General features: G+C 36.8%; 1 protein-coding gene across 4 annotated transcripts in view; it reads left to right on the top strand.

Annotated features, from left to right (window-relative positions):
* The window catches only part of GRAMD1C (GRAM domain containing 1C), a 145,122-nt gene that overhangs the window by 69,780 nt on the left and 60,718 nt on the right, over window positions 1–14,624 (top strand). For all 4 annotated transcript variants that reach the window (XM_072613960.1, XM_072613959.1, XM_072613958.1 and 1 more), the window contains one exon: window positions 14,397–14,500. In XM_072613960.1, coding sequence (XP_072470061.1) covers window positions 14,397–14,500 — 104 coding nt within the window. The remainder of the gene's footprint in view (window positions 1–14,396; window positions 14,501–14,624) is intronic.

Here is a 14,624-nt window from a genome sequence, read left to right as displayed (position 1 = left end):
CATAAATGAGAGCAAAACAATTTTAACTAAAACTTCTCTCAAAGCAAAACTAAAGCTTTAAACACTGGAATTCATTAAAACCACTTTAATTCCTAGTTATTGCAGAATTAATGTAGTAGAGCATAAATCTCCAGATTTAACATACACAAATATATCCTTAGATGAAACAGGCTTAAAAATCACTGTGTATATATATATATATATATATATATATATTTTTTTTTTTTTTCAAGGATTCTCATTTTCTTGATAGAAAATTTACAGCATAGCAACTTTTACACAGAATTCATAAGAACTTCCCCTTACTTAACAGCTTCTTAATTGCTTACCAAATCACACAATTTAGAAATATCCTATACATTATTATATACTTAAAACTTGAAACATATCATTATCCATTTAGGTGAATGCATCTCCAAATCACCTTGCACAGAGACTAAACTATAACTTTTAATCCACTGCTTACACATTTTCACAATAGCCCAGATTTCAGATGGAAAATTTACCATCATAACAAACATCAGTAGCATTATCCCTGCTTGTTTATAACAAATTATAACAGTTTCAAGTGATCATACAGTCCAGTTGAGAAATACATGTCAAATGCATTTCCAGAAATTATCTTATTACTTTTGGCATTTAGAACCCATTTCAAAGTTACCAGGTATGGAACAATTACCTTATACTGCAGTTCTTATGTTAAGCACCTTACAATCATAAATGTCAAATAACAATAATGATATGTGTATATGTATAAAATTAAAATGCATATATATAAAGTGCATATATATGCATTTTAATTTTATATATATATTTAAGTTCAATCTAAATAACCTTTCTCCTTTCTTAAAAAGTTAAAAATTATATTAAAATGTGCTTTGTTAATATTCTAACTATTGTCTTTAGCCCAGGTAAAAGAAATCTTAACAATTTTGAACCCATGTTAACAGGGTGGGCTCGACTTCTCCTCCAAGCAGGGACCTTGGGAACTTAATAATTAATTGAATAGTAATAATTACAAATCACAGTAATCAGTATTTTTACCCCAGTCTGTATCTATTTTTAAATTTAATAAAATTTTCTATAACTTTGTCTATCAGTTTTCCAATCAGGCTACAAAGCTTCATTTCCTCTGTACTCTATCAACATACCAAAATCTTCTGAAATAATATGGCGGAAGGAGTGGCTGAAAGCTGTTGCTCTTCCCTCCACACCCCTGTATTTTTTTTATGCCATTCCTTTTTCTTTTCTGCCTTCCATATGTTCGTTCAAGCTTTTATTTCTCTCTTTCCTAACCTTTACTCAGACTACCTTCATTCTCTTATAAAATGCCTAACAATTTTATCCTACTTTCCCCAAACCTTAAAAGCTAGAGTGAATTAAATGTCTAACAATTTACATACCAAGAAAGCCACAATTCTTCCGCTCCAAGGCCCTCTGCAGAAAGCCCTTTTTCCTTATCCTAAAGTGATCACTTTTTCAAGATAGAAAAACTCCTTTTTATTTTTGGCCACTTTACACATTTTTTGTGTGTGTGTTTACACATTGTCTGATATCAGATGCATTGATTTAATTTGAACAAAAATAACAAACTTTAGCTTTGAGTTCTAATTAAACTTGAATTCAAAACTCTCAGCACTTCTTCTAGGCTGCCTGCTTGAGATTTTTTTTTTCCACTTGCTAATCTTCCACTAACTTCTGGCAGAGTTTAATAAATTCTAACCTATCTTAAACATTAAATTAAACATTTCACCTTTACACATTTCCAAATATGACCAGAATGAATTCAATTACCTTTCGGTTGTGTTCTGTTACAAAAAAATTTCTCATTTGGGTGAGGCAGAAGAAAATGGTTAAATTCTGGTTAGTCTGCCTTTCTTTGGTCTGAGGAAAAAAAAAAAGAAATTCCCTACCTCCTTTTTTTCCCCTTCTTTCAGGTCTTCCATTCACATAGTACTCATGCTCTTCTCCTTTTCTACTTACTTATACCCTCTTGCCTTTCCCTCCGGTGGACTTTGATTAAAGCCCCTTTAAAACTGCATATATCTTATTTCTTTCTACTTTTGATCTGACTCTTCTCTTGCATTCTACTTCTACTTGCTATTGCCAACCATATAAGCTAAACAGTAAAATAATTTTTCTTTCCCTTTCTCTCTCTCTGTCCATCCACTCCTCTGAAACTGATTTGGGAGGGTTGAACAAGATAGATAATGTGGCATCCCAAGGACAGTCCACTCTCGGCTGCATGACTGACTGCATTTACAATCTTACAAGGTGTCAGGTAAAACATAGACACAGACTTTCATTCACACAGAAACATCAACACAATATTTATAGACAGAGTAATACAGATCTAAGAATCTGTTCTTTTGGCTATTCACAATCCTTATCCAGGGGTAGATGCATTACTCCAATGTGCTAACATTTCCTTCCCCAGTGGTCTTTTTTGGGAAATTTCTGGAGGTGCTTCATCTTGCCTGGCATCCTTCTTTTTGAACCCTGGCGCCCCCTTCACCCCCTCATCCTAGCATTTTCCTCTAAAAGTCTCCTGGCTGCTGTGGACTTCTCTTAGTTGGTTCACTCCGTTCAGCAAACAGTGGTCTCTTGGGACCCTTACCACCTGGGGCAGTAGGAAAAGAAGGCCAAGACAGCTCAGTCTTAGCGGGAGCACTCTTCCCTGTGTTCTTCTTCAAGTAGGCCCTGGGGGTGTCTTTCAGTATCCAGTCAATGCACCAAGTAGTTATAAATAGAGCCCCTTCCGAATTCTCCTCCGCATCTAAACTAAAACTCACACTCGACCAGATAACAGCACTAAAGTCCAGAGTGAAAGAAGAATCTTTTGTTACAGTCTGTGCAAAGAAGCAGGCGCATTCCCTATGATGAGAGAAATGCACTGATAAAGAAGTGAGAGTAAGCTTTATACTATTAGTCTGTTGTAGCCCCTCCTTCCAGAGCCTGGATTGTTTTGAACCTCTTGTGGTTACAGTCTCCCTGAACCACTCCTCCCATGTTGCCCTTGACATATTCCCATATGTTCCCCCTCCCTCATCATGCATTCTGTGCTCACGAATGGCAGCTATCTCTGCCTCTGGGGTGTCAGATAGTATTCTATGAATTCATCAAACAAGTGCAATGAAGAAAAGCTTTCTCTGGGTCACTGACCCCAGCTGGTTTAGGTTAGTTTTGAGCCTGACCCCCTTTATCAGGAACTTTGCAGTTAGGCTAACTTCTTCCCCTGACAGCTTGTTAGTAGTCAGTAGTGCTTGTTATCTTATACCATCTTGAAACTGCAATATTTTGTGGAAACCTAACTTTTTAGTGTTCATCACAAATATGATAGCAAGTACTTTATTTATTACTAACAAGTTACTACTACTCATAACTACAACTTTAGTTAAGGCCCTTGTCACCTCTTTCTTAAGTTATTACAAGTCTCCTAATTGATTTTGCCTCTAGAGTATCCCGACTATAGTTCAGTTTGTAGTACATTGCTGCCACATTTGGCCAAAGTGTTCTACTCTTTTTTTAAAAATTAAAAAAAAATTTTTTTAATATATAACTTATTTATTTTCAGTTGTTAACATTCACTTCCACAGAATGTGAATTCAAAATTTTTCTCCCCATCTCTTCCCAACCCCCACCCCAGGACAGCATCACCCCATCCACCCCTTCCTCCAGTCTGTCCTCCCTTCTATTATCCACCCTTCTTCCATTCCCCTTCCCCTCTTTGTTCCTGTAGGGCAGAATAGATTACTATACTCCATTGACTGTATAGCTTAATTTCCAGTTGCATGCTAAAACAATTTTTAACATTCATTCTTAATGCTTTGAGTTCCATATTCTCCCCCTCCCTTCCCACCCACCCTCGTTGAGAAAACAAGCAATTCAATATAGATCATACATGTGTAACAGTGCAAAGCACTTCCACAATAGTTATGTTGTAAAAGACTAACCACATCTCCTTCTGTCCTGTCCTGCCCTCCGTTTATTCCATTCTCTCCCTTGACCTGTCCTCCCATGATAGTATTTGCTTCTGATTATCTCTTTCCTCAATTTGCTGTCCCTTCTATTATCTTCCCCCTCCTACTCCCTTCCTCCTTGCCTTCCTGCAGGGTAAAATAGATTTCCATATCCAATTGAATGTGTATTATTCCCTCTTTAAGCCAACTCCCATGAGAGTAAGGGTCAGTTATTTCTCTTCATCTCCCCCCTCTTCCCCTCCATTGTAAAAGCTCTTTCATGTGAGATGATTTGCTACATTCTACCTCTCCCTTTCTGTTACTCCTAGTACATTCCATTCAGCGGTAAAATTTATTTTTTTTTTAGGTATTCTCCCTTCATATTCAGCTCACTCTGTGCCCTCTGTCTATGTATGTGTGTGTATACACATGCACATGTATATATGTGTATATACATATACACATACATCCATGTACACACACACATACATGATATACACATACGTACATACCCATGCCCACCTACATATATATATATTTCCTCTAACTACCTTAATACTGAAAAGGTCTCATGAATTACAAATAACATCTTTTCATGTAGGAATGTAAACAGTTCAACTTTAATAAGTTCCTTAAGGAACCTTTCCTGTTTACCTTTTCATGTTTCTGTTGATTCTTGTATTTGAAAGTCAGATTTTCTCTTTAGTGCTGGACTTTTCAACAAGAATGCTTGGAAGTCCTCTATTTCATTGAAATTTTGTTTTTTCCCCTGAAGTATTATACTCAGTTTTGCTGGGTAGGTGATTCTTGGTTTTAATCCTAGGTCCTTTGACTTCTGGAATGTCATATTCCAAACCCTTCAGTCTCTTAGTGTAGAAGCTGCTAAATCCTGTGTTATCCTGATTGTTCTACAATACTTGAATTGTTTCTGTCTGCTTGTAACATCTTCTCTTTGACCTGGGAACTCTGAAATTTGGCTACAATATTCCTAGAAGTTTTCCTTTTGGTATCTTTTTCAGGAGGTGATCAGTGAATTCTTTCCATTTCTGTTTTACTCTCTGGTTCTAGAATATCAGGGATAATTTTTTGGAAAATGATGTCTAGGTTCCTTTTTTTTTTTTTGATCATGGTGTTCAGGTAGTCCCTTAATTTTTAAATTATCTCTCCTGGATCTATTTTCCAGGTCAGTTATTTTTCCAGTGAGATAGTTCACATTGCCTTCTATTTTTTCATTCTTTTGGTTTTGTTTTGTAGTTTCTTGGTTTCTCATAAAGTCATTACCTTCCATCTGCTCCATTCTGATTTTTAAAGAACTGTTTTCTTCAGTGAGCTTTTGAACCTCCTTTTTCATTTGTCCCATTCTTCTTTTTTAAAGCGTTCTTCTCCTCATTGACTTTTTGGACCTCTTTTGCCATTTGGGTTAGTCTATTTTTAAAGGTGTTATTTTCTTCAGAATTTTTTTGGGTCCCCTTTAGCAAGCTGTTGACTCACTTTTCATGATTTTCTTGCATTTCCCTCATTTCTCTTCCCAGTTTTTCCTCCACCTCTCTTACTTGATTTTCAAAATCCTTTTTGAGCTCTTCCATGGCCTGAGGCCACTGTATATTTTTTTTTGGAGATTTTGGATGTAGAAGCCTTGGCTTTGATGTCTTCCTCTGATGGTATGCTTTGTTCTTCCTCGTCCAAAAGGATGGAAGAAAATACCTGTTCACCAAGAAAGTAGCCTTCTATAGTCTTATTTTTTTCCCCCTTTTTTGGCATTTTCCTAGCCAGTTACTTGACTTTTGAGTCTTTTGTCAACTGGAGTGTATACTCTAGGGACCTGTAAGTTCTCAGTTCCTCCATGGTGGCACAATTAAGGGAAAGGAGTTTACTCCTCTCCTGGCCTGCACTCTGGTCTGGGAGCAACCACAAGCTTTTCTGCCCTGGAACTGCAAGTAGGATTCCCTTTCTAGAGCCTCCACCAGCTCCACCATGCCAGTGCTCCTGTGCACCCCAGGACTGACACTCAGGACTGAGATGCAGATCAGCAGCTCTATTCCCCCAGGGTCCTTAGGTTGAGGGCTCCAAAAGTGGATGCTGCTGCTGCAGTGGCTGCTGCCATCTTGGGCCTGGGCCTAAGGCCAGACCAGGCTCCCTTCTTACACAGGTGAAAGAGCTTTCTTATTGACCTTTGAAGCCATCTTTGGCATTTGTGGGTTGAGAAATGTGCGACCTGCAGCTGCTGCCTGTGATTTTGCACCTTGAAGCCTGTCAAGTCCTGCCATGCTGCCAAAGCTGGGTTGCACTCTACTCTGAGCTTGGTGCGATAGATCTTTCCTGTTGGCCTTCCAAGCTGTCTTGGGCTAAAAATCTCCTTCACTCTGTCACTTTGTGGCTTCTGCTGCTCTAGAATTTGTTTAGAGTCATTTTTTACAAGTATTTTGTGGGCTAGGAGGGTAGAGCTAGAGCAGGTCCATCCTTCTACTACACCATCTTGGCTCTGCCCCTAGCATTCTACTTCTTAGAGAAGATCTACAGTCAACCAATAAGTGTTAATAATGCCTATGATTTTGAAGGTTACAGTTCTATCCACAAAGTTGAAAGAAACTTCAGAGGCCATCTGAGGGTTTTTGGGCCAAGCTATGTGGCAAATGGGTTGAATGTTGGGCCTGGAGTTAGGAAAGCCTAAGTTTAAGTACAGCCCCAGACTCTTACTAGCTGTGTGAATCAGAGCAACTCAGTTTACCTGCATTTGCTTCTGTTTCGTCTTCTATAAAATGGGAATAATAAAAGCACCTACTTCCCAGAGTTATTGTAAGGATCTAAAGAGATATAATAGTTGTAAAACACTTAGCACAGTGACTGACATATAGTAGAAACTATATAAGCATTAGCTGCTAAGATGATGATGATGAAGATGATGACGATGTCTGATTTGTAAGTTAATAGGAATTCCATCATAATGTCTGATGCATGTTGCTCTGAAATATCCCTTCTCAGCTTATGCTGTTCTTTATGTTTGGAATGCTTTTCTTTGTCCATCCCTGTCCACTTCTCATTTTATACTCTGACCTATCTTTTAAAGTCCTAACTCAAATGCTACGTCTTCCATGGAGCTTTTCCTTGATCTTTCTTTGTTATTCATGGTCTTCCCTCCCTTAAACCTCACGTAAAACCTCATTTTATTTGCATCTTTTGTAAATCCATAATTTGAAGAATGACTTTTAAATTATCCTATACCTAAGCAGGAATCCATTCTATAATATTCTGGAAAAATGGTTGTCTATCTGTAAACAAAAAAATTTTTTTTAAGATCTCCCCTCCTTAGAAGGGATTCTATTTCAGTTTAGAAGGTTTTTTTTCCTATATCTAGACAAAGTCCAGTTATCTAGAAGTTCCACCTATTGTTGCTAGTTCTCTTAGAGGTCTATTCCCTCTTCCACATAACAGCACTTTAAAGTCTTGTATGTGGTTATCTTGTCCTACTTCAATCTTCTTTTTTCTATTGAACATTGCTGCTTTCTTCTTGGGTTTAGTTTGCTAATATTCTTTGTAAAACCTGGCGAACAAGGTAGAATTAAGCATGACAGACTTGTCATCTTCCTTGCTGTGGATTCTGTATTTAAGTTAATATGATTTAAGATTACATTAGTGTTTTTGGTTATCACATTGTTGACTCAAATTGAGTTTTCATGGCTCCAAATTCTTAGACGTTTTCCCCTTACATGGTGTGTTGTCTAGCCGTACTGCACTCATCCTATACTTGTACAATTCATTCTTCTTAACCCAGATGTAGGACTTTATAATGTATTCCTTTTAAATTTAATCCCACTAGATGAAATCCATTGTTCTAGCTTGTCAGGAGGTTTTACGCCTATTTCAGTTTTATGTCATCTGAAAATCTGATAAGCATCTCATTTGTTCTTTCATCCAGTCATTGATTTAGTGTCAATGCAATATTCACAGTGCCTATTGCAGCCAGGAATATCCTGGTGTAATTCTGAATCCCAAAATATAACAAACTCTTCACATGGAAGACAGAACCAAAACATTTATTAAGATACCAGAAATCCAAATCCATGGTAATCTATACACAATCATAATAATACAGCGGTCAACACCATCCCCAAGCCCTTCCTCTATTAGGCTTCCCACAAACTCTGTGAAATCACAAGCAGGTTTCCTTAAAATCACAAACAAGTTGTCTCACTCTAGCCAGCAGCCTGCTTTGCATGTTATTCAGACTTCCATGGGTCACATGGGCCTATTAATGAATGGGAAAGATCTTCCCATTTAAATTACCATTACAACTTTGTGGTTCTCTGTTAGAGACTTAGCTCTGTGTAACATTTATATAATGCTTACTATGTGCCAGGGACAGTGTTAAGTAAGCACTTTACAATTATTATCTTATTTGACCTTCACACCTACCCTGGGAAGTAGGACTGTTCCCTGTTTTACAGATAGAGAAACAAGACAAACAGAGGTTAAGTGACTTGCTTACGATCACACAAATAAGTACATGAGGTCAGATTTGAGTAGATTGACACAGCTATTCTATCTGAACCTAGTATGATCTAGTCTGAGTTGCAGAGGAGCTTGGGAAGAGATGGCAAGGGATGAAATGAAACAAGACGGAGCCAGCCTGATCTAATATAGATGACCATTTGAGATACTTATCAATCAAAACATATTTGCTGGTTCCATTGGTACCATGCAATATAGTTTGTCCAGGGATGGTAACTTAACCTTTTTTGAAAAGAGAACTAGCTGCTATGGTAATCTCTTTCATTTTGGTTTTTAGTTGCCTTTTAAACATTTTCATCTTGCATTTCACTATCAGAAAATCATTCTCCATGGTAGAGAAAAGAGAAATAAAATAACTTTTGAGTAGTTCTACATTCTTTCTCTAATTTGTTATCATGGTCCCATCTACCTCAATCAGAACTACTATCCTTTTTTGTCTTGTCACCAGATCTTTAAAGCACTTGTCCTTTGTGTTGCTTTATGCCCTCATCTCTTTCTTAGACTTAGCATTACTGATGTTATCAGACTTAAAAAAAAATTATCCTTAGCTATCTTCCTTTGTTTCCCTCTTCATTACATAACTTTAAAATTTGGTTGGTTAATGAGTTTCTTCACAGCCACTAATCTGTTTAGAAAGGCCCTTATTTTCTTTCTTATTGGAGTCATTTGTATTTATGTCATTAGAATTTCATGAGAATCTCATTCTTCTTTCATTCACTTTTGCTATAGAATTTTAGGCCATGGGATGCTAAATGTTCTTTCCTATATTTGTCGTAAACTCAGAAATGGTACTTTCCTTCCAAAGTTTTGGTTATTTCTGTTTTGTTAACCAGTTCTTCTTTATTTGTAAAAATCATGCCCAGAATAACAGTGCTCTTATTACTTTCATCACCCCCTAAAGGATGAAATTAGTAAGAGAAGCCAATAATGTATCAGTTGCTATTTTTTAGCAGAAAAAAATTCTCTAGAAGATAGATGATCAGTTAATTGAATGTCCTTCATTATTGTATTCTTAGTGTTATGCCAACTTTAGTATCTCTTTCTGGAATTTATCATTTTTTTTCCCTTCTGGCATAGTTGCAACATACTCATGCTTATAATATTTTGTCTGTTTCTCCCTCCATTGATCCTTATCTACACATTTTCTACCATGCTTTTCCCTGCTGTGGTTGCTAGAGTTCCATGTGGAAATAGAGTTCTCCTCTTCCTTTATCTAATCTGTATTTTAAAAAAATGAATTGTATCCTCTTATTGCCATAGTCCAGTCATGGGTCATATGATAAGGCCATATTTATCCCGTTGTTTATTTCTCAGACTTTGAGAGTATCAATATTTTTACTGCCTCTCTTCCTGGATATTGTCCCTTGTGAAATACTGGGCATCCTGGCTCTTCATTTTATTGACCTCTGAGCAGTTTCTAATCTTGGCCAAGATCCTATCATTTCTCTGGTCAGAAATCCAAGGCCTATGTTCTAATATCTTCCTCACCAGCTGTTTATTTCACTTCTTTTATGCAGTGATCATCTGTCACTTTGTATCTTAGTGTCAAGCCACATCTCCTTTAGTTGTTGACGGAGCTGAAAGTCTGTAGTGGCAAAGACAGCTGTAGAAATGCAAGAGAAGCATCCCTCACCTTAGTCTGAGGGGAGAATAGCTCAGCTGAATAAGAAGTGGCTAGCTGAACAGTGAACTTGCTCCTGGGCACAGACTGCTTCATCCCTTTATTCCTAGTCCTTTTTGCCACAGCAGAAACAGCAGGCATCCAGAGTCATCATCATAAATAAAGTTGGGGTCCCTCACTTTTTTTAGCCAGAAAGAGCAGTCAGAAACGAAAGACCAGACCTCTTCTACCTCTTGCCTGCATGTGGCAACCTCAGGCCATAAGGGAATCAAAGAGGATTGACTCTGGCCAGTTCTAGGCCTTAAGAGTTGTTATCCTAGCAGAAAATAGAATTGCCATGCCAGTGTCTCAGGGCGGTGAAACACTGTGACTGCCTGGCCATGAACCCAGAGTAAGCTGGATGGATAAGGAGGCCACGCAGCCCAGCCACTGCCCAGCTGGAAGGAGCTCCTCCTCTTCTTCTGTTAACTTTACCACACCCTGCAAGGAACTTAGTGAGGACTGGAGTAAGAAAAGCCCTGCTGTTCCATTTATGAGTTTGATGCTACCTTGACCAGGTGTGTTTCCTCCATGTGTGTCTTAGGACCATTGTTCTGAGTTCATTCCCACCTCTGAACTCCTTATCTTTTTGTGGGAGAGCATGCTCCAGATTTGAGAAGTGCTATTAGTAGAAGGAACTACTGTTTGAGTAAATAAATACCTTTGTTAGTACTAAGAAAATAGTAACAACTCCTCTGCTAGCGACCTGAGGCAGGCTAGAGGGCAAGAAAGAAGCCATTTGTACTGGTTATTGCTACACTTTTGTGAAGGCATAGACCATGTCTTTTCTCAGCCCTGTAATGTGTGTACTTAATAGATGTTTTTAAAAATTAAATACATGTAGTTACATGTCAGGCTTCTGTAAAGATAAAGTGAGAAAATGTATGTAGACCACTTATAGTATACATACCCATTTAAAGGGGTATATAAATATCAGCTAATATTATGTGACATCAAAGTGGTTGAGACTTCAAAACTCATGCATGCAGAATCAGTATTGTTGTTTGAATTAGTCACCTTGGGAAGGGAGGTATTTATTCTACTGATGTTGCAATTGCTTAAAATACTTGTGAAGTGCCTCTTGTGGAATTGTCTTCAAAGCCAGAAGCATTTTCTTTTAAATATGTGGAATGACTGATGGCAAATCATGATCTTATGTGGATGAATTTGATTTTCTTAAACAACCAGAAGTCTTTTGGGGCTAAGTCTGGGGAATGCAGTACATCATCAAGCTGAGTAGTGTTATTTTTGGTTAAAACAAGGTAAGGTTAAAAAGTTAAGATACTTTGAAAATATGTGGCTTCTAGGCCATATCTGAAGACTATTTTAAAAGAGGGAACAAAAAAATATTTTGTGCAGTGACACTAACTTCATTAGAATAAGTATTCCAAAGTGATTACTACCTTAGTTATGCTGATGATAGCTGACACACATGCACACAGTGCTTTAAGGTTTGCAGATTATTTTACATGCATCATCTCATTTGATCTCATAATAATCCCATGATTTAGAGCTGTTAAGTGACTTGCCCATGGTCACTCATCTCATTAAGTGCTTGAGGTAAGATTCCAATACAGTTCTTCCTTATTTCAAGCCTAGCACTCTACCCATTATCGTATTTGTATAATACATTTTGATATTTTTGTTTATAAACGGTGTCATTACTTTATAATCACATCTCAGATTGGTGCACTTGAGTTTTCAGTGAAGTCTTTATCTAACATATAAATGTATAGTTTATTTAATTCGTTCCTTCACATATTTAGTGGGTTCAAAGTAAAAAACACCCATATCCACATATATGTAGTGGGAAAATGGAAGTCAGTGTCTTTTAAAAAATATAAAGGCATTAATGCCACAGATCTCTGACTGCACCTGAAAAAGATAATAGCTTTCTCAATCCTAGTGGAAGGAAAGCCAGAATCTCATGTGAGAGAAGAAAAGTGTGAATGGTGATGGGGAGAGGAGGGACTGAGCACCAAGAACTTTGTGCTATGGTGAGAACAGAGATGGCACCTAGAGGCAAGGCCACTGCTGCTGTTCTCTTGCTTCCACTCCCTCACCCAAGGCCCAGTTGAAGTTATATAACATAAATTAGTAGTGGACCCAATCAGAATGGTTTTGGTGAAAGGGTCACTCTTTGCCTTTCCATAGGATAACCTCCTATTCCTAGAATGCTTTCTTCCTTTTCCCTTCTCCCCTCTTGTAAACCTTTGCCTCCTTCAAGACTCCACTCTAGTGTCATATCTTTCAAGAGACCTTTCCCGATTCCCTCCTCCATCCATCCTCAGATGTGGGTGCTTCTCCTAATTACTGTGCTTATTTTATGGTTTTAACTTTATTTACTTTTCTGTGAGACAGTATGGTACAGAGAAAAGAGTACTTGGGAGACAGCAGTCCTCGGTTCAAATCCATTCCCTGTTACTTACTTGGTGACTTTGGTCAAGTCACTTTAACATCTCTGGGCCTCATTTCCTCTTCTATAAAATAGCATGTTGAACTAGATGATCTCTAGAGTCATTTATAGCTCCAAATCTATGTTTGTATTTGTGACCCCTAGATGTAGTATAGTTCCTTGAATAGGCCTGTGATCAGTTTTTGTTGATTGATTAAAACAGCTTTTCAAAAACTCGTTGATAATCATATTAGAAAATGACCATTCAGTAGCAAGGAATATTGGTAATCTATTGCATCCAATGGACAGTTCCTTCAGCAACTTCTAATATTTCTAATTTTGACTTTTATAAGTGCTTATTACAAAATGAAATGCTTTTAAAACTGTGAAATGTGTAGAACTTAGCCATTTATTTGATTTACAGCCTCTAAATGCTTATTATGAAAAGCTTTTAAAACTGTGAAATGTGTAAATCAGCCATTTATTTGATATTCAGCCTTTTTTTAGTGCTTCTTTGATGAATCAAATGATATTGACATTAATTTTATAGGGAAACAGAAATAATTATTTCATTTCATTAGGCAATCTGTTATTAAAACAACTTGTCAGGTGGAATCTCTCTGATTCTTAAATGTTCTGCTTATTTTGCTATATACTTGTCTTTTCAGGCAAGTATAAGAATTGAAAATGAATCTTTTGTTGGCATAAATAAGAGAAAGTCTTTAAAAAGGCAACATTAATGTCTTGGGTAAATACTAGGTGCCCTGCATACAGTAAGCACTCAAGAAATATTTGTTGTATTGATTTACGATAATATCTGAACAGGATGTTTTGCTGCAGCCATTTAAAAAACCATTGGCCAGCACTTTGAGAATGCCTGTTTGAAAAGATTGTCAACCAGAATTATGTTGTTTAAATAAATACTTTGGGAATTCTGAATAATGTAAGCGAAATTAATGAAAAATTTCAGTGTTTTGGATTAAAACTTCAGGAAGCTTCATTGTGGCCACCATTCTAATTCATCATAGAAAGGTAATTATGCATGCTAAGTGAGTAACCTTTCTACTTCGTTATTTTTTTTATAATTTTATTTATTTTCAGTTTTCTACAGTCACTTCCATATGTCTTAGATTTTTTCCCCCTTCTCTTCCTCCCCATTACGGCATGCAGTTTTATATAGGTTCTACACATACGTTCTTATTAAAATACATTCTTATTAAATACATTTTCGCCTTCCACATCACAGAGAAAGAACTATGGAATTGGATAGCAGAATGAAGCAGACCATTTTCTTTTATGTTATGTTTTGTTTTGTTTTATGGTTTCTGCTTCATTATTTCATAGGACTGTTATTGCTTGAGGATTGGAGAGGCATTCCCCTTGCAATCTATTTTGCTGTCAAAATCAATATGAATAATAAATTTGTTTTTCTTGTAATATGTGGACTGCGCTTGATTATATACAAATTTTGGAGTATTTACTTAGAAATTTAATTTAGTTTGATTTTTGGTTTTTAGATACTTTTGGATGTATACAGCTGTTAAAAACATAGCTTTTTTACACTTCAGAATGCAGTGGTTAAAATAAGATTACTTATATCAACCCACTATCTTGTCACCAAAGATAAACCAGGAATTAATTCTCATATGAGGAAAAAAAAATCTTACATTTTGAAATAAAATTATTTTTATTAGTGCAGAGCTGGAGGTTTATTTAATTCTGCTGATTTTCTCTATAGCTTTGAAATGAGAGATTTTTTTTTTTACTTCAACAAGTGGCAGTAATGACTTCGTATTTTGAAATAACGTACATTTTTTTTCCAAGTTGCTACTAGATTTTTGGGTCAACTCCGTCCCTGTCTTTTTGTGTTTAGATTACGCCTGTGCTCTTCAGAAGGACATTCTGCTTCAGGGACGTCTGTACCTTTCAGAAAACTGGCTCTGTTTCCATAGCAACATCTTTAGATGGGAAACCACAGTAAGACATATTCTGATTTCAATGTGTTAAAACAATTATCTGAGAAATCTCTTTGGTATCATAATTTCAGATAGCAAATGAGAAGGTTGTTGGTCCCCTAGGTGGTACAATATCTGCTCACTAT

The sequence above is a fragment of the Notamacropus eugenii genome, chromosome 5 (genome assembly GCF_028372415.1).
Source record: "Notamacropus eugenii isolate mMacEug1 chromosome 5, mMacEug1.pri_v2, whole genome shotgun sequence".
Lineage (NCBI taxonomy): Eukaryota > Metazoa > Chordata > Mammalia > Diprotodontia > Macropodidae > Notamacropus > Notamacropus eugenii.
This window is presented reverse-complemented; position numbering and strand designations above follow the sequence as displayed.